Source organism: Musca vetustissima, unplaced genomic scaffold (assembly GCF_032173495.1).
Source record: "Musca vetustissima isolate MV318-11 ecotype Yass unplaced genomic scaffold, APGP_CSIRO_Mvet_v1 utg111487, whole genome shotgun sequence".
NCBI classification, from domain to species: Eukaryota; Metazoa; Arthropoda; class Insecta; order Diptera; family Muscidae; genus Musca; species Musca vetustissima.
Window position 1 is genome coordinate 52699 of NW_026884175.1, and position 22002 is coordinate 74700.

General features: G+C 36.3%; 1 protein-coding gene across 1 annotated transcript; it reads right to left on the reverse strand.

The window, feature by feature from the left end:
* Nucleotides 1–1034: 1034 nt before the first annotated feature.
* LOC133331196 (pyrokinin-1 receptor-like) lies at nucleotides 1035–19915 on the reverse strand. Its single transcript, XM_061539598.1, has 5 exons — nucleotides 18998–19915; nucleotides 1866–1942; nucleotides 1575–1751; nucleotides 1260–1406; nucleotides 1035–1094 (listed from the first exon to the last, which is right to left on the reverse strand). Exons 1-5 carry the CDS (start codon nucleotides 19890–19892, stop codon nucleotides 1047–1049), a joined length of 1344 nt encoding a protein of 447 aa, XP_061395582.1. The 5' UTR covers nucleotides 19893–19915; the 3' UTR covers nucleotides 1035–1046.
* Nucleotides 19916–22002: the final 2087 nt, after the last annotated feature.

Genomic DNA, 22002 nt, shown 5'->3' on the forward strand with positions numbered 1-22002 from the left:
CTATATATATGTCGGCAATTCCGACTGATACCTTCTACCTCATTCGGATACTTCCTAGATATATTAACTGTCCTTTCATTCTTTGCGTTTCTCGTTGAAAATCTGAAATTATGTTAAAGATGCAGAATTGTTCGCTATATCAGACTTCATGTTGTATAAACAAATCGAATCAATATTCCTTACACACTAGGATTGAGAAGCTACAGATGTGAGTAGCTTGAAAACTTAAAACGTATTTTCTACAAAATCGATTTTTTTGATTTATCCCGGTTTTGCAACAAATGAGCGATATGTTAAAGGTTGAGACTATATATCTGTCGGCAATTCCGACTGATACCTTCTACCTCATTCGGATACTTCCTAGATATATTAACTGTCCTTTCATTCTTTGCGTTTCTCGTTGACCTTTCTCAGGTATTGCATTTTAGAGGTTTCCATAACAATCGGCATTTCAATGTCGTCTACTTCGATGTCCACTTTATAGAAGGAACACGTAGTAGACTGTCATTTTATTATAAAATTTTATTTTATTATTATAAAAAATAACCTGTGCCTGCTAATTTTGAAAAAATTAATTAATTGAGTAAACAGAATTAATTGGATTTATTTTATCTTAAAATATGTTTTGTTGGTTTATTCAATTATTTAAACATAATTACAATTAAACACAATTATGATGATCACACATAATTACAAATATTTTTTTGGGGAATATATTTCATATCAGCTCTCACAGAATTAAATTTATGCCTTTGTTCCAAATTGTGAAACATATTTGTTTTTAATAAAATATGTATATTTATTAACCTAACAGGAATTCCATATTTATGGTACGGTTTCTATATGGCAATATAGAACGAATTCTTCTTTCAACATTATTATAACATACTTCTATTGTAAGGATAGATTTTAAGACATTTTTCGACATAGAGAAACAGCATTATGGATAGTTTCTTAATTAATAATTTTTACTTAAATTAATTTGTTTCTGTTTTGTTTTTACTAAATATGTAGGTATGCATCGGTATATCAAAATGTACACTTGATCATGGAATCATTCCCTCGCTATTTATTTTCCGATCATTCATTACAGTCTGTAAAGAAACAACAACAACAATAAAACGAAATTAAAGAAACACACAAACAAAACAAGATATAAAATTCAAGTAGAAAATATTTTCCATCAAAAGCTATTCGCCAACAAAATATTATAAACAATAAAGTCATAATTCAGTTTTTGTTTTGTTTTGACTAAATACCTGCATTAATGACACCTTCGATTGCAGTTCGGATTCAATGGAATCTCTTTGGCCAGACGATGAAGTCAAGGTGGTTTTACGGCCGATGCTGCGATGAGAATTTTGAGATCTGCGTTGTGCTGTTGATTTCTTGCCAAATAGAATTGACTGTAAAAGAAAAAACCAAAGAAATGCAAAAAGAGAATCAATAACTTTTTTATTACACCAAAATTTGTTTTCAATAAATTAAACAAATAATTGAAAAAACATAATTTGTTAACAGATGATGAATCAATAGGCAACAAAAAATGAATATTGACTAGACAGACGATTTACCTTAAATGCCTGGCGAAATTTATTACTCATCAAATTGTACAGCAAGGGGTTAATGCACGTCGACAGATAGTAGAGCACCCCCGATATATATGTCATCACCGTGTAAATGACCTCATGATGATCCTTGGTGTTGCTGTTGTTGTTGTTGCTATTATTATTGGCATTGACGGTGCTGCTCTTGAGACTGTCTCGGACATCTTCGCTGCTTGTTTGTAATTCCACATCAGCGACAGCATCATTAATGTCGCTTTTAATATCCGAACTATGTGCCGAGCCGCCATCCGCTATTACCCCAGGACCATAGACAGCAATTAACCGTTGAGCATGAAATGGTGCCCAACATAAAAAGAAGCAAATGACAACAGCGACTGGAGAAAAAACAACAACAAGAACAAAATTATTTGACTAAAATATCACACATGGCTTATCACGAAATACTTATTATTGTATTGTCAATAGTGTAATACATAATTAAGAATAAAGGGTGTCGCATGTTTTTGGGTGATATGTTGTTTGTCCATTTACAATTCTGTTGTTCTGTTCCAACGGGCAATTCAGATGACAAATTCAATACAGATAGTTTTGAAAGTTTATAGGAGATCCCCCATTTTCCATGGAAATGCAATCAAAATCAAGTACGAATGTCACCTGCCAAACGTTGTATATCCTCCAGTGTATCTTCCCAAAATACTAAAAAAAAGGTCGGGGCTTCTATTTGGGATATTTATTAGGTTATTATTAATTCTCTGCAGGAGGAGAAAGGAAATACAAATTGCACTGCGACACAAAAGGAGGTCATGGTATGAGGGGAGAAAATTTCTTATGGGAGATTGGAGATTGTATTAGGAGCTCAGAAAGACAAATTCGCCATACGTCAATTTTTTTTAAGTTATAGGGTCATAAACTTGTTTCTGGTAACTCTAAAGTTCATGAAGGAAAGGATTTTTATATTTGTGGATTCTTTTTGTCATCAGTCAAGTCGAATGAGGAATATTAGTTTAAAACATATCCTCGTTCCATCTCGAGACCTTGTGGGTCTTTTTAGTGTTTATTTTATTAAACCATAAACTAAATATCAAATATGCTACAAAAATATCGCTCATAAGAGTTTCAATAGGGGTTCCAAAAACAAGTGCCGAAGTGCCATTTCCACTTTTACCCAATCTTTGCCCAGTAAACCTTATATTTCGAATAAAGTTTGAAATATTACCATAAATATGTCTCATAATGCCAAACGCGTTAATAAAAATTATATGCAGGAGAAAAATCCACATCGATAAATTTTTTAAAACGGATTTTGATATAATAAACCGGCAAAACTTATAAACTTGTCATTTTCCGTCCCTTACGGTCTTATTGCACAGTGTTACAAATACTTGGGTAGGAAAATTCGGCTAGGACCCTCAACATTTTGAAATAAAAAGAGTGGCCGTTAAATGGGGGATTTTTCAAAACATTTAATTATATTGAAATCATTTTTTTTTTTTTTTTTTGAACTTGCGGCTAAATCTTTTAATGGAGAGTTGCTCTTTAATAGGAGATATTGCAAAACATATGACCTCTACTGCAATGTGTCTTTATAACTTTTTTGCTCAAGAAAATGGTGGGGGCTATGTGAAAATATTGGCCTCTTGTGAAAATGTCCAGTAAATATACTTTTCCACCTCATAGAAATCGGAGTCCTTAGAAATATCGAAAAGATCGTGGCGATCGAAGAAAAATATTTCATCGAAACTAAGAACTAATCGACTCAGAAATTCTATCGAAAATTTATATAAACACTCTTACCAATAAAATAGTACCATAAGGAAATGCGTTAGTTAGGATAGTTATCGCAAGGATCTCCGATTAGAATATAAAATCAGAAGACTAGAATGTGATCTTCTAATGAAGTGCAGAAAACCTCCATCGAAACCATTATGGGAGACGGAAAAGGCATAACCACTAAAAGGCTGACCACTTTTTGTTCAACTCCTTTGTAATTTCCTTGTCAAAATACACGGTATATATGTCTGACCTAAGTGATGGCTGTCGCTACCTGTTGACATTTTCTGATAAATGTACTGAGTACGATTTGACGTACTACCATGTGTTATGTTATTTAGAATTTATTGTCATTTGTCATGCCATAACTTTTGACAAATTTACGTGGATTAGCCACATTCAACGAAAGTTAATCGGAGAAGAAACACTTAGAAACAAATGGTCAGACGTTTCTTCGACAAAACTGGTCAAACTGACGACTGTGTAGGAGGTCAATTTCAAGTTGCACAATTAGGAGTGAAGTCATCGAAAAACAAACAAAGAAAAAAGAAAATCTTAGGTTGGGGAAAAAGAAATTTATTATTTTTTCATCGGATTGCTGTACTGATAGATTTCTCGTAAAGTATCGGTCAAACAATTTCAGATTTATGCTCGTTGGAAGGGTCTCATTTCGCAGAAAAAAATATGGTGCTTTTGTGAGTTACAGGGTGTTCTAAATGGAAGTAAACAAAGAGACACTTCGGTACATTTTACAGGTTTTCATCGCACAGGTAGACCGGTCGTCGAAAATTTCGATAAAATCGGAGAAATTATCGAAGTTGACCGGAATGTTAGCAGTCGTAACATCGCCTAGGAGTTAAAAATCGACCATAACGGTTTTAAATCATTTACAAAAAATTGATTTCTTTTTCCACAACCTAAGTGATTTCGATATAGCATGAAAACCTAGCCGTAAAAAAGTTTGTTCTCGTAGGATACCGTATCTTGTCGATTGGTGCAAATAAATTTAGTTGTGATTTTAAAGATTTATGCGTGTGAACCCGAAGGAAAACTGCATTACTCAGGGAAGGAACACTTCTTCGGCAAAACGGGTCAAACTGACGACTGTCCCGCTTGAGCAGCGTAGTAGGTCAATTTCAAGTGGTACAGCTAGGAGTGAAGTCTTCGAAAAACAAAGAAATGAATACAAATATTTATGCACTTCTCACACATAGGTTCCGTCGTACATTCGAGACTTGGAACCATAGTACTGCAGATTATTTTTTATTTCCGCACATCAAAAAATACGTAGTTAACGATCTTTGTCGCCAGAAGAACCTGTAGAAGCGTTAAAACTTGGTTTTGAGGTTTATCCATTTGTTTAAGCGTATGGAAAATTGTATAAATCGTGCTGGGCAATACCTAGAAAAATATTAAACCATTTAATTGTCCAGTTCATAAGCGTTTATGTCTTTACATACCTGTCCATCCTATACCAATTTCTCCTACGTTTCAGTACCTCGGTGCTAAATTCCTATTTTGGTGTACCGATCGAGATAGCTCGACTAGCAGAACTGATCCCGAATCGATGTCCATCTTAATTTTTAATTGGGGAACGAAGTTCGGTTCTGCACAAAGACAACACTATAAATCGTGATAATAATCGGTTATTATTGAGGATATGAAATGTACCAAAAAGCTTAGTGTTAGTCTGTTTTTCTAGGTGTAAATAAGGCTGCAATTATAATCCGAATATAACGAAATTTAACACGAATAAGGGGATATGGCAGCAAAAGAGAATTGTGGTCTTAAAGCTGATCGGCCAACATTTAGCGTATCAAATAGACATTGACTTTTGTTACAATAAGACATTATCCTAAAAAAATTATAAAAAAGGGATGGTTGACCCATCGATATGAGAGAACGAATATGCGATAAAATCTAAAATATGCGATCCAGATTCTAGGTTGAGATTACCTTTCAGAGTCTTTAAAATAAATTTAGAATACGAGCTATGCTCAGAAAATAACCATTATTTCGATTTTTCTCAAAAAGTATTTATTCATCAATTATTATTTTGTCCCCTATAAAGTAATCCCCTCAAATATAATATACTTATGTCAGCTTCGAAACACTGCTTAACTTTCGATTTTTATTTTATCTCCTCAATCATAGCAAAACACTTTCCTATCATCGGTGTCTTCAGTTTTGGGAAGCGGGAACTCAAAAATTTACGCACGATCATCGAATTGTGAACTATCGTTCAAAATCCCTGACTTGTTTTCCACATTTTTATGGGAAACCGTATTGACCGTACGCACCACGTCATAGCAGTGGAAGAAAACAGGCAACAGACCCTTTAATCCTTTCGGTCCTGATATGTTCTTCTTTTGGTATGATTGTGCTTTGATTTAAATAACATACCTAAACATCCATGATTCGTTTGTCGTTGAAGATGCTCAACAGCTCCTGTTCTATACACTTGTTATACACTCGACATTATGACTAATGAGGGTATATAAACTTTGCTACGTCAAATGTGGTTTCCATTTAATTCAAATTGACTGGCTGCAGTGTTTAATTTTGAGATTTTTACTAGTTTTTCGTTTCAAAACATTTCGTATTATTTTGTACTCTGAGAGAGATATTTACATTTCCCCGTTTACTAGATTTACTATTTAAAACAAAAAAACCAGTATGAGCATCATTATTGACATCTTCTTGGGCTTTCCAACAGCACCAATTTGGTTACTAGTTTTCTATAAAAGCTGTCATTCCAATGTTACAACAACTTAAAATTGCTAATATTTGATCATATCTAAAATGGTGTCTAGCTAGAGTATTTGTAAATAGTACTCACATACATATCGTATATTTTTATGTATATTGTTTGTCTTGTAAGTGTTCTTAAAATAAATGTTAATTATCATCGAATATTAGTTCGATGATTGTCATTGTTTGACATTTTATACGATGTTTCACATCAGAGCTGTACAATTTAGGGCACATTTATTAATTAATTACAAATAAATTCTAATGCCGATATTGTTTATTTACATTATTAAATTTGTTGTGCTATGATTAATTGCGGTAATTTATTGGTTTCAAAATAAAGGCTAAGTGATAAATGGTATTTTTCTAAAAAATTTAAATTGTTGAAATATTTATTCAGTTCGTAAATTCTATTATAGTTTCAGCAACAACAACAAAAAGTGATACAAATTAATACAATTTTAATTCGAATAAAAAACAAAAGCTAATCGAAATATTATGAAAAAATCAGCATGTTTTCCAAATAAAAGCACATTAATGTAAATGAATTGGGAGTAAATAAATGGCCATTGATAATAATTGGCTATATGAGCACAGTGTTGCGATGCCTATACATACGTGGAATTATTTTTCTTTTCATATACATTTTAAAAGGTACATTGATGGTAATGTGGAACTATGTATACAAAGCGTTAATCTTTAAGGGGACCCCCCCTCATTCTCGGCGTCAACATTTTTTTGATTTAATTCTAATCTACTCTAATTCTAGAATCCCCCTACAAAATTTCAAGGAATCTTGAAGATATAGCCGATTTATTGTGTCAGCATCAAGTGACGGCAAGAGTGATTCTCAAACTTAAAAGGTATTTTTCTCGAAGCTGTATGGCGGGCACGATAACTCAAAAACTAATAATCCAATCGGTTCCAAATATTGACACGTTTCTCCGTGAGTGTATAGCTCTCGTATGAATTAGGATAAAGCTAATCGGTGAAGATCTTCCTTACTTTTTAACTTAGTTTGTGGTCAAAAATAGGCGATTTTCCAAAAAAAAAAAATTCAAAGTTCCGCCATTTTGTTAATTGTTGTGCGAAGTCAATAATCTTAGTTCATACGAGAGCCAGACATGTACTCTTTCTAATACAGTTGGAATTTTCGGATTCCGATGTACCAGTGAGGAGTTATCGTGCCCGCAATGAAAAATCATCCCCGTTATCATGCCCGCCATAATTTTTTTGTAAATTATTTTTCTTCCTTTTTAAGTCTTCAAATATATATTCAAATATATTACAAACCTTAATAAATTTTAAAATCTTAAAAGAAAAAATCGAGAATGGGTGGGGGTGCTTTTTCTAGGGCCCCAAAGGGGCTAGGTATTTAAAAATATACATTTACTTAATAACAAAAATGCGTGGGGTTTTAAAAATATTTTTCCAAATGAACATCAAGGGGTGAATTTTTAAAGTATATTTTTTCAAAGGACCAACAAGGAGTGGATTTTTTAAGAATATTTTGTCAAGTACAACAAGGCTTGGATTTTTTAAAACTATTTTTTCAAGGACAACAAGGCTTGTATTTTTATACCCTACACAACTATATTGTCAAGGTATTATAGCTTTGTGCAGCCCCAAGAGTTTCTAACGCCGCGAAATATTGGTCCTAGACCCACCTTTAAGTATACCGATAGTCATATCTCGACTAGCTGAGTCGATCTAGACATTTGTGTCCGTCCGTCTGTCCATTATAATTTGTAAACACGATATGAGCCACAGTTATGGACCAATCTTCAATTTTGCGTGTAGAATGGGTTATTGCCAATGAAGACCCATATTGTTTTTGGTAAAGATCGGTTAATATTTAGGGGATGAAATAGACCAAAAACTTTTCTGATTTCCTGGTCGCTTCAGAGACCGCAATTATTGCACAAACATTGCGAATTTTTACATGGAGAAGGGGATCGGGCCAAAGAATAGGCATGCCTTTTTTGATAAAGATCGGTCAATATTTAGCTGGTAAAGTGGACCCTGACTTTTGTGTGAAAAATTACAAAATTTGTATTCTATGGCATATATTTTTACTCCTGAAGGACATAGACCCGAAACGGTGATAATATATCGAAGACGAGAGGTTGGCATTTGAATTGGTACCAATTATATTGTCGTATCTACTCGGATGTGGGAGTTACTTACTTAGCTGGCTTGTTACAGAACGGTTGTTCCATAAGCCGAGCTTAAAAAAGATTTCCAAGCGGGTCGGTCTTGTGCGCAAGCCCACCAATTTGAAAGACCACGTTCCAAGATGTTGTTTTCTACTTGGTCTTTCAATGTAATTCGTGGCCTTCCCCTTCTACGGGAACTATCAGTAGGCTCATTTTTATATGCCTTTTGAGCAGGGGCATTTTCATTCATCCGCACAACATGGCCTAGCCACCGTAGTCGCTGCAGCTCAATACGACTGACTATGTCGATGTCCGCGTATAAATTGAAATGCTCGTGGTTCATTCGACGCCGATATTCACCGTCGACGCAGATCGGCCCGTAGATCTTTCGGAGAATTTTTTTCTCAAACACCCCAAGCGCTGCCTCATCTGCTTGCGCAAGTACCCATGCTTCTGATCCATATAATAGCACGGGTAGTATCAGCGTCTCGTAAAGTGTGAGTTTGGTCTGGCGGGAGGTGGCCTTGTTTCTAAACTGCTTACTTAGACCATAGTAGCATCTGTTGGCCAACACAATCCGAATTTCAAAACTGATGTCATTCGTTTACCATGGCGGTACCAAGGTATATAAAGTTTTTAACTACCTCGAAGCTGTAGTTCTCAAGTTCCACAGTTGGTCCGAGTCTACTGGACATCTTGCGCGTTGATACCATCAGCTTGGTCTTCTCGCCGTTTACTGTCAGACCCACTTTGGCAGACTCCTTCTCAATTTGTTCAAAGGTGACTGTTACCGCTCGCAATGTTCGACCCATTATATCGATGTCATCAGCGTAGGCGAGTAACATGTGTTGTTTGGTGTACAGAGTGCCATTTCTGTTCGCCTTTGCGTCTCGTATGACCTTTTCCAATAGGATGTTAAAAAGATCACACGACAAACTGTCACCTTGTCTGAATCCTCGTTCAATATTGAAGGGCTCCGATAGGTCCTTTCCTACTTTAACTGCTGACCTTGTGCCACTTAAAGTTATCCTGCATAGCCGTATTAATTTTGCAGGAATGCCGAACGCAGACATGGCTTTAAACACCTCTGAACGGATAGGCTGTCGAATGCGGCTTTATAGTCGACAAATAGGTGGTATGTGTCGATGTGTTTTTCGTGGGTCTTTTCCAGGATTTGGCGCAGAGTGAAAATCTGGTCAATGGTGGATTTGCCAGGTCTGAAGCCGCATTGATATGGTCCGATGATGTCATTGACCATTGGCTTCAATTGTTCACACAGCACACTGGATAGCACTTTATATGCGATGGGAAGGAGACTTATTCCTCTATAGTTGACACATATCGTCTTGTATCCTTTTTTGTGCACGGGACACAGGATGCTGAGGTTCCAATCATTGGACATGCATTCATCTAGCCAAATTGTGCTAATAAGCTGGTGCATGCTCCTGACCAGCATCTGGCCACCAGTCTTGAATAGTTCGGCTGGTAACCCATCGGCTCCTGCTGCTTTGTTGTTCTAGAGCCGATTAATTGCTTTTGTGACCTCATCTCTATACCATCATATCTTATTGGTTCTGGGCTATCTTCTTCATCGCGACTATTTGATACTAGAAGCTTTTCGAAATGCTCCTTCCAGATACTCAACACGGTGTCTGTATCTGTCACCAGGTTTCCTTCTTCATCTCTACAGGAGGATGTGCCTGTACCAAAGCCTTCGGTTTGGTGTTTTACTCGTTGGTAAAATTTGCGGACTTCATTCTGACTCCTGTACATCTCCATTTGCTCACGCTCACGTTTTTCTTGTTCTTTCTTCTTTTTTTCTGAAAACACGTTTCTCCTCTCTCCCTTTCTCCCGATAATTCTCCATCACGTTACGTGTTGCGGATGTGGGAGTTACACGTAAATATTTACAGGTGCTTACGTATTCAGATATTATTTAGTTACCCATTACCACACTAGTAATTAATAGGGCTGTACTGAAGAGGTGCTGTTGACCTCTAATCGAGCAAGATGGTGCAAATATCACGAAATATTGCCCAGGCTCAGAATAAACATCGGCAGAAAGTTAGAGTTCCGTGGTAGTTGTGTAGGGTATCGTATGGTCGGCCCCGTCCGACTATACTGCTCCGCTCACTGGTTTTTAAATAATACATTTTCTGAGGCCCCAAAGGGACTAGATTTTTTTAATATATATATATATATATATTCAACTGAACAAAAATGCGTGAGTATTTAAAAATATGTTTTTCAAAGGAGCATTAAGGCGTGAATTAAAAAGAAAATCAAAGGAACATTAAAAGTATTTTTTCAAATGAACATCAAGGCGAGAATTTTTTAAAGAATATTTTTTTAAAGGCCAACACGGCGTGGATTTTTAACAATATTTTCTTAAAGAACCCACAAGTTGTGGATTTTTTAAAGAAATTTTTTTAAAGGACCAACTAGGCGTGGATTTTTTAAAGAATATGTTATCAAAAGGCCAACAATGTTTTTTTTTAATTTTTTTTTAACATCCATAATTTTCATAAAATTTCAACACTGTTCTGGCCATATGATAATTTGTTTTTTTTTATTTTGTGTATTTGATTGTTTACAATAATCATTGATGTTCTTTTTTGTCTGTATGTATGTATCACCATCTCTCACACTCCCCTCACATCATCATCATCATCACACATCATCCGAGCGATTGCTTTCTAATTAAACTTTGGTCATTCAAATCGATTTCGAACTGTTAATGTTTCGCTAATAAAGTGTAAATGGGAATGACAGAAAAAATTAAGTGGAGGTGGCGCCGCTATAGGCTTGTTTAATCGCACCAGGCAGGCAGTCGTTAAGCGATGAAGATTGACGAGGTCACAAATCGATAAGAACTGTCTGCACTTCACTATAGCTGGTGCTCCTGCTCATCCTCGCAGCACCGACAATGCCAACAGATATTCGAGCACATTTAAATGAGCCGAAAGTACATCACAATAATAATGACATATGTTAAATAAAACTTATCGCCATTGACTTGTAATATTTATTAAATGGTAATATTATATCTAAATGTTGGTTATGTACGAAAGTACGAATAGATAATGAGCCCCATTGTTTATATAGACAATAAACGTAGCTGGAGGAGAAATTGATAGAAAACGTGTGTTTGTCACGTGAGGTTAAGAGAGAATAGTTTTTCAAAAATATGTTTTTCTGAGGTCCAAAAAGACGTGAAATATATTTTTTCCAAAGACCAAAACAGGCGAGAATTAAAAAAATGTTAAGGACCAACGAGTGCGCGAATTTTTTAAAGAATATTTTTTCCAAGGACCAAAACCGGCACGGATTTAAAAAAAAAATCTAAGGACCAATAAATGTTTATATTCTAATAATTCCGGATATTGACCCTAGTATTTGTTATATCTCCTGATAATCAATTTCTATAATGTCAGCCTCTTGCATATGGTCAAATTTCCCAATATGTAAATGTGTTCCAAGAATTCACGTTGGGCCAATGACGTAAAATACCAAGACTTACTTAAGTCACATTCTATATTTACCTAATCAATGACAATATGTTCGAATAGTTTGTATGAATCACCAAAAACAAAACTAATGGTGAGGATTCTAAAAATAACAGAACTACTATTTCTGGTTGTCTTTCCATGATAAATCTGTTAGGTGTCCAGCTGTAATAATAATAAGCATAGCGATCGGTTATATGCATATGTCAATCTGGTATTAGTAACTAATACACGTGCTGAACGTTTTGTTGACTTTGACCGCCATCGGAATATCCATTTGGCAACAATGTGTACTAGAGTTTTGCGATAAAATGGGGTTTTGTTTATTTACCAATATATGAACGGTAGGAGATTTGGTGTAACGTAACACAGGTGTTAAATTGATTAATGAAAGAAAGAATGAAAATAATACAAATTTAAACATTCCATATTCTTTAAAAATGTTGTCCTAGAAAAAAATATTCTTTAAAAATCCACGCCTGTATTACTTACTTAGCTGGCTTGTGACAGAATTTCGTTCCATAAGACGGGCTTAGAAAAGATTTCCAGGCGCGTCGGTCTTTTGCGCAGTTTTCCAATTTAAAAGACCATAACCGGCAATGTTGTCTTCGACTTGATCTTTCCATCGTATTCATGGCCTTCCCCTTCTGCGTGAGCCATCAGCTGGATAGCTTTTATATGCCTTCTGGGCTGGGGCATCTTCATCCATTCTCACAACATGATCTAGCCAACGTAGTCGCAACAGCTCAATACGTCTAACAATGTCGAGGTCCGAGAATAGCTGGTACAACTCATGGTTCATTCGACGGACCTTCACCATCAACGCAGATCGGTCCATAGATCTTTCTGAGAATTTTTCTCTCAAACACTCCAAGAGCTGCCTCATCTGCTTGCGTAAGTACCCATGCTTCAGATCCATATAACAGCACGGGTAGTATCAGCGTCTTGTAGAGTGTGAGTTTTGTCTGGCGGGAAGTTGCCTTGCTTTTGAGTTGTTTGCTCAGTAGCATCGATTGGTCATCACTATCCTTCTCCGAATTTCAAAAGTGATGTCATTCGTTTTATTTACGGCGGTACCAAGGTACCAATATAAAATCTTTGACTACCTCGAAGCTGTAATTCACAAGTTCCACAGTTGGTCCGAGTCTACTGGACGTCTTGCGGGTTGATACCATCACTTTGGCAGACTCCTTCTCATATTGTTCAAAGGTGGCTGTTACCGCTCTCAATGTTCGACCCATTATGTCGATGTTCACTTTTGCCTCTCGTATGACCTTTTCCAGCAGTATGTTAAAAAGGTCACACGACAAACTATCACCTTGTCTGAATCCTCGTTCGGTATTAAAGGGCTCCGAGAGGTCCTTTCCGACTTTAACTGCTGATCTTGTGCCTGTTAAAGTTATCCAGCATAGCCGAATAAATTTTTGCAGGAATGCTAAACGCATACATGGCTTTATACATCCCTGAACGGATAGAGCTGTCGAATGTATAGTCGATGTGCTTTTCCAGGATTTGGCACAGAGTGATAATATGGTCAATGGATTTGGATTTGGTCAGTGGATTTGCCAGGTCTGAAGCCACATTGGTATGGTCCAATAATGTCATTGGCCATTGGCTTCAGTCGTTCACACAGTACGCTGGATAGCACTTTATATGCGATGGGAAGGAGACTTATTCCTCTATAGTTGGCGCATATCGTCTTGTCTCCATACAAGCATCTGACCACAAGTCTGGAATAGTTCGGCTTGTAACACATCGGCACCTGCTGCTTTATTATTCTTCAGCCGATTGATTGCTATTCTGATTTCATCTTGGCTAGGTGGTATACACTCTACACCGTCATCTATTATTGGTTCTGGTATCCACTTCACTGCTACTTGATACCAGAAGTTTTTCAAAATTCTCCTTCCAGATTCTCAGCACGCTGTCTGTATCTGTCACCAGACTTTCTTCTTTATCTCTACAGGAGGATGTAGTAGCATTACGACACTCCTGATCGTACCACGGATTTCTTGATGGTGGTCTTTGGTACCCAAGTGTTGATTTTGCTGCAGTTTGTAGGGAGTGGGCAATTCTCTGCCATTGTGCTTCTATATTATTATCGGGACAAGGGGTGCTATCGTCAAGCAGTTGGGTAAGTTGAGCGGAATAGGCTTCTGCTATCTTTTGTGTTTGCAGCTTTTCGACGTCAAATTTCCGTTCCTTTGCTCCTACATTAAGACGGGTGCGTACCTTGGCTGCCACAAGGTAATGGGCCAAATCGATATTCGCTACCCGGATCGACCGGACGTCTAAAACACTAGATGAGTACCTTCCGTCTATCACAACATGATCGATTTGATTTCTCGTTGTTCGACCGGGAGAAATCCAAGTGGCCTTGTGTATATCGAGATGATTGAATCTGGTGCTGCTAACTACCATGTTTTTTTGCTGCCGCGAAGTCAATCAGAGCCGTTGCTTGGTATCTAGAAAAAATATTCTTTAGAAATCCACGCCTGTATTGGTCCTAGAAAAAATATTCTTTAGAAATCCACGCCTGTATTGGTCCTAGAAAAAATATTCTTTAGAAATCCACGCCTGTATTGGTCCTAAAAAAAATATTCTTTGGAAATCCACGCCTGTATTGGTCCTAGAAAAATATTCTTTGGAAATCCACGCCTGTATTGGTCCTAGAAAAAATATTCTTTAGAAATCCACTCCTGTATAGGTCTTAAAAAAACATTCTTTAGAAATCAAAGCCTGTTTTGGTCCTCGAAAAAAATTTTCTTTAAAAATCCACGCCTATATTGGTCATAGAAAATATATGCTTTAATAACTTAATTCTTAGGTGATAATTAATTTAATATTGTGGCAATTTTTGGTTAAAAGTTCCTGGAGGTGTATTATTTCACCTTAATTTAGATGTGCCTACAAAATATTAATTCCTAAAATAATGATGATAGTCTATGAATCAATCGTCCCATTAATGTAATATAATACATCAAGTCAATTCATAGAAAGTATAAATAATATTTCTTTGAATTTCCGTTAAATAAAAATATTTCCTAAAACTTGCCTTACCTAAAGGAATTGCCAACCTATTGTTCTCAACATTCATGGTATATGCGACAACTTTTACTTAAATTTAATAAATGAATAACAAGTGGACGCTGACAGGTTAAAATCCGTTCTTGTCCCCATACAAAAACACCACAACAAAAAACCCAACACAAAACATTCATGACATAATAATTGTCTAATACCAGGAAAATCATTTATCGAAGCAAGCAGGTAAATAATTTATTATCATCTTGATTTAATAGCACCTGAGGACACACTAGATTAAGTTACATACGTAGTTATTTAGGTGTGTGAGTTTGGTGAGTAAATCTCTGCGTTGTAAACATTAGTGTGGACCATTTGTACTTTTTGATATGAAACAAATGTAAACATTTAGGAATGGATAAAAGTTGAACGGGCCGGCTTTATTATACCCTACACCGGTGGCCAAAACTTAAGCAACTGAAATAACAAACTGACTAAATGATCTGTAACTTTTTTGAAAATAAAGGTTTAATGCAGTACTCTGTGATAAGTTTCAACATTAAATTCTCTGACTATTGGGACTTAAATTGGGTCTGATTTTAAAATACTCAAAAAGAAATAACTGGTCACATCGTAATATATGTATAAAATACAAAAAGGATACGTAGGTCCACTCCATCTGATTCCCTAACGTCCTAACAAATGCAGTATTTGAATTAATCCAAACTATGCACGTAATAATATTTTTACGAAGGCTATTACAAGTCTGAATATGGAATTAGCGAATGACATAAGCTTGACTCGATGCGTGAGGCTATGTATCACCATGGACCATTCTCTTATCATTTTCCGAACTTCTACGAAGATTTTAGGCAAACAATTTGAGGTGTATCGGTTTCCCAAACTGGAAACCAATTTCTACTTCGCCATCTTCGAATATCCACACGATTGAATGGTGATTTGTTTCGGGCTTATATCGAATGCATGGTGATGGTAGAAATTTCCAAGGATTCAGGATATCACGATATGTGAGATGACAATTTTTTTCCAAATTGATTTTTAAGATTCTAAAAACAACAATTTCACACCTTATCAAAAATTGGCATGTCAGATGGTGCCAGGAAATACTTACAGCCAATTTAGTATACAATTGTTGCTGAGTTCTTCAAAACATCGAAAATCGGATCTGATTAAATATACTGGAGATATATGTATCCAGTTGTCTACGAGAAAAACCAGTGAGCGGAGCTGTATAATCGGACGGGACCGACCATATGATAACCAACACAACTACCACGAAAATCTAACATTTTACGGTTTTATATTTTGAGCATAGACAATTTCACGATATTTGCCCCTTTTGACCGAATATAAGTTAACAGCTCCACTTTCTAACCCTGGCATATTTTCCAAATCTTATTTTCCGAGATGAATATCTACGCCATAAAATAAAAATGTTGTCACTTTAGGTTTTAGTTAATTTGACATTCGGAATATTGACCGATTCCCATGTAAGCAGCCGTTCTAAGTATTTGGTCAGATCCCCTTCACAGTGTGAAATATATGATGTTCTGTATATAATAATCGACTCTAGAGCAAATAGAAAATCTTACAAAAAAGTTTTCGGTTCATTTCACCCCCTAAATATGATCTCAACAACATCGAAAATTATAGACCCTTGACCATAACCGGAACGTCATGTAAAATTTCAAAGCGATCCGCGCGGCATTTTCGCCCTCTAGTGTGGTAATTGTAATACTAAACAATATCAGCATACGTAGACCACCTTAAATATTTACGTATAACTCCGTTATCCGAGTACATGCAGCCATATAATTGGTATCAATTTAAAGGCCAACCACGCCTCTTGGATATACCGTCAACTTCTGCGATCTATATTCTTTAGGAGTTAATATACACCACAGAGAATGCAATTTTTTCATTTTTCAGTCTGGGTCTGGCTCTAAATATTGACCGATCTTCATGAAAAGAGTCATGTTTATTCTTTGACCAGATTCAATTCCTTTTGTACAATTTCGTGTTGTTCGGGTCATAAGTGTGGCCTCTTAAACAAACAGAAAAACCGACATAAAAGTTTTTGGTAAATTTCATCCCCTAAATCTCAAAAACAAACGGGGTCTTCTTTGGCTAGAACTCATCCTACATGCAAAATTTCGTGAGGATTGGTCCATAACTGTGGCCTGTATCGTATTTACAATTTATAATGGACAGACGGGCGGACTTACACACAAGTCTAGATCGACTCAGCTAGTCGAGATATAACGATCGGTATACTAAAAGGATCGGTATGCAAACTCTTGGGTCTGTACAAAACTATAATACCTGGAGAACCTAGTTGTGATGGGGAATGACAACATAGTTGTGAGAATGAAAGCTAGTAGTGAACCCAGAAAGCGGATTTGGTAATGACATGACATATTTTTTGCTGTTGGCTCAAAAATGTTGGAAGAAATAGTAGAAGAAAATTATTGATCTTCCTTGAGCTGAAGCATCCTAATCCATTTGCATCCTAGCCAACGCTGTCGCTGCAACTCGATGCGTCTAACTATGACGATGTACGTTGGCAGATGATATATCTGGTGGTTCATTCGACAGATAGATCTTTCGAAGAATTTTTCTCTTAAGCACCCTAATAGCTTTCTCATCTGCTTGCGCAAATACCCATCCCTCAGATCCATATTCCAGAACGGGTAGTATCAGCGCCTTGCAGATTGTGTGTTTGGTCTGGTCTGAGGTAAATAAAATCTTTAACTACCTAAAGCTGTATTTATCAATTTCCACAGTTGCAAGACTTCCAGTAGGTCATGCGCGTTGATACCATCAGCTTGGTCTGATAACCATTTACTGCCACACCCATACCCTCATCATAAGACGGAGTATATAAAATTTGCCATTCTGTTTATACCCGTCAAATTTTGACCGGAATAGAGAATATAAAATATATGTTCTTCATCAGAATAAAATTCTATGTCATGTCCGTATCTCTGTGGAAATCACAATAGAAGTCGCAATATTTAAAATCGAGCTTTGAAAATTTACACAGGTCTACTATTAATCCTATGATACTTGGTATTGCAAATGAGGTAAATCGGTCCATGTTTAGGCAGAGAATATTTTCTGATATCTTCGGTTTTAGCCGCATTTTCCAAGCGAATGGGATATACATTGGCATTCCGGGTTTTTGGAGAGTGATATAAATCCATATATTGGCATAGATGAAAAACATGTGTTCGGAAAATTATAAATTCAGATCCATGAGTTGACATAGCTTCAATATGAAGGTCCCGCCAATTTTTTGATATATGTATTAACTTTTTAGGTGCTTTTTCCATCTGAAAGCTTTAAGAATTGGAATATCGGAGTTTTGTAGGCTGACATACATTTGCTGAGAAAAAAGATAAATATAGGTCCACGTTTTGAGATATCCCTGTATAATGTCACGCCAAAATTTTCACCCCGAAGTGACTGTATATGGAATGCCAAATCTTTTGCAGAAGATTCCAACGTTTCAATGTTTAGGCAGTTACATTTTTCGTATTTTGAAGACTTTGGCAGATTTTCCCATCGACGAGGCTGCAATTGAGAACTCCAGATTTTTATTTCTATAAATACACAAATAACAACCTGTCGAGAGATATTCCTAAACCGGATAGGAAATAATTAATTTCCCATACCAAATTCATTAGGAAACAAAATTTAGGCTAATCGGACATCCAAAAAGAAGACATTTACAGTACCTAAAAACTATATGGAGGCAATGCCATGGTAAATTACTGCCACGAGAAAACGAAATACCAAACCACAGACACTCAGGTTGGAAAATAGATACCCAAAATGACTCTTGAAAGGCACTTCGAACGCCTCCAAAATACCGAAATACTTTGCAATGACACTGTCTCCATATAAAGAAATATTAAATATATACAGCATGTTGTGGAGGGTTTAAAAAGTTCGGTCTGGTCTGGAACTGAACCACTTTTTATTGTTTCCTGTATGACAAGTGGGATTTTCTAATTTTTTTGAACCGGATATTCAGATAATGACAGCGATTTCTGAGCTGCTCTTAGTTGACTAACTAGCACTATATGTATGCCAATTTTCAATCAGACGAAATAGCATTTTCCGCTTATTAAGAAAAAAGTGTGTATATTTTCAGTTTGCAAAAAAGAAATCAAATAAATAAACATCTTCAAATACTCACCCAACATTTTCAGCACCCTCTTCGTTCCGAATTGATTCATGCGTCCACGCACAGCGCTGACTTGGGCGCCACCCGAATAACGATACAAAATCGTATCACTCTGCACACTTTTCATACCGAAACGACCACGTCCACGTGTTGTCGATGGATCACTTAAATCATGTGATAGATCACGACGAAAACGTTTCATCATAGTGTCCTTGCTACGACCATTGACATCGTTATCCATGCTGCCATTACCCAGGGCACCACCTCCAATAACATTCGAACGATACAAATGAAGACCGATCAGCAGATAAAGGACAAAGATAATCGACATCGGAGCAAAAAAGAATATATACGTGGACAATTGAAAGGAATGTTGCAGAATAATACGAACAACAACACATTTCTCAATACCACCAATCGAAATGATACCAAATTGTAGAGCTTGTGGTATGGCAGTCAGAATCGACAAAATCCAGATGAGTACAATGATGCGTATGGCACGACTTAACTTCGAAATGGCTTGACTTAGAAATGGATGGCAGATGGCAACATAACGTTCCACGGTGAATGCTGTTATCGTCAGAACTGTAGCATTTGCTGAGGTCTCAGCCAATATACCACGGCCAACACAAAAATATTCACCAAATACATAGGGATATTTCGACCAAGTTAAATAGATTTCTTGTGGCACACCCGAAATCAACAACAGAAAATCCGATATAGCCAAACTGAAGAGATAATAATTGGTGGCCGTGTGCATGGAACGATTCTTCTTAATCACAATACAGGTGCTAATGTTGCCAATAACACCTGTTACAAAAATCAAACCATAAATTATGGTCAAGGGTATGACCACTTGTAGCGAATCACGTTTCGGACCGAATGCCTCCATTAAATCATATTCCATTGATGTGTGCTGTTGATAGAAGATATCGTTGAAGATGTCTTGTTCACTGGCGTTTGTTGTTGTTGCTGCTGCTGTCAGCATTGTGGAAGTGGTCATGTTGTCATTTATAATTGATGTTACAGAATTGTCTTCATTCGTGGATTGGCGTTCTTCTGATAATGTGTCCATCATTGTGTTGTTGTTGTTGTGTTTCAAATTGTTAGTCAATTTATTTGTTTTCTATTTTTGAAGAACAACAAATTGTAATTGTTATATAAATCATTTTTAAAATACCTTAGTTAATTGCAACACCAAATTAATTTAAACGTATATCCATGTTCTACATGGAATTGCGGTCAGCCAAAAAATTTCTATCCACCGGTAATAACAAAATTCAAAAAATAATTTTTATATATTTTTTGATCGTAACCTGAAACCGGAAAATTGCTGTCACTTGAGAAATGTACCCATTCGTGTTTGGCATAATAAGATATATAGTTCTGATGAATCCAACAGTTCCCGTTAATTTACAATTTATATGAAATATATTATTGCACCCAGGTCAGGGAAATACGCAGAGGAGCCCAAGATGCCCATGTCAAGTGCTGACTGTTCCACTGAGCATCGTAGTACGTTCAATTCGGAGAATTACACAATTTATTTGCTAAAATTTTCTGAGGTATTCAAAAAACCAATAAGATAAGATTATTTATTGTGAATCCTCAACCTTACGGTTGCACAACCTCCTTCTAATACCTTATCCACATAGTTTCTGAATTTTGAAAATTTGTATGAAACGAACGGAATATCCAATTTTATTCAAAACTTCGCAAATTACTTTTAACAAACCTGTCCGAAGATGGAACCCATCAGTCCACCCATCTAGCAAATCTCCCAAAAAGTGTCAAATTGTTTTGAAATTTTGTCAATACAATATGAAGCTATTGGAGAGTTCCACTGAAATCAAAATGTGTATTTTACCAAACCTAGACTAAGTGAGAGAACGAGACTTTTTTCTTTAACTCTTTCTAATGCCTCCCCACAATGTATCAACAATATTAAAACTTCTAAATTCCATTGAATTCAAAACGTAATATATTTGCCAAACCTATATTAAATCCAGATCTATAAGTCCACTTATTCTGATATCTTCTTACAGTCGGGATAACAACCTTTGGTACCTGCCAAAACAAAATACAACAAATTGGTGGATTTGCGCACAAGACGACGCCCTTGGAAATCGTTTTTAAGCTCGGCTTATGGAACAACTGTTCTGTAACAAGCCAGCTACGTAAGTAAGTAATAACGAAGAAAATTTCAGTCGGTGTTGCCGACAGATATACATCCTAAGCTTATGGTATGCGGAGGTCTCGCCATAACGCATAGGTTTTATTATAAGATTTAAATAAGTTACATGTTTATATCAAAGAGTTCACCGTCAGAAGACCTCATTTTAGGATTTGATGTAGGTTTGGAAACATGCTACGATTTGCTAAGTTTAGATCAAATCACACATTACACACATTATTGTTGGACTAAAATATTTTCAAAATGTTGACACTTTGTGGGAAAGGGGATTATTTATTAGGCCAGAATTGGCCAACAGGAGAGGTGTTGTGCCACACACATCTACAGTGACTCGCCAGAAACTTCGGGAGCTTGGTTTGGCATCCGCCATACAGTCCGAACTTGGCACTATGCGATTGTCATCTTTTTCGTGCATTGCAAAATTTCTTTAATGAAAAAAATTGGTATCTGGGGAGGAGTTCTATGAGATAAGCATTATGAAGTTACTTTAAAAATGGCAACAAATCATACAACAAAACCGTGCATATTTGGCCCAAATCGGACATTCCGAAGCATGTTAAATAAAGTACTAAAGTTCATATAAAAAATGGATTTCTTTTTCCCCAAACTAATATTATCATATGCAACGTTTGGATGAAATTGTGGGGGAGGTACTAAAAGCACAAGTCCGATTTTCTGCAATATTCAAACGTAATATGAGTTTGGACGAAATTTTACGATGTGCACGATTAAGATCATATCGGACATTCCATTAGTCTAATATTGGATGTATATACCAAAAGGAGTGGACCAATGGACTTGATCTAGGCTTGGTAAAGGTAAA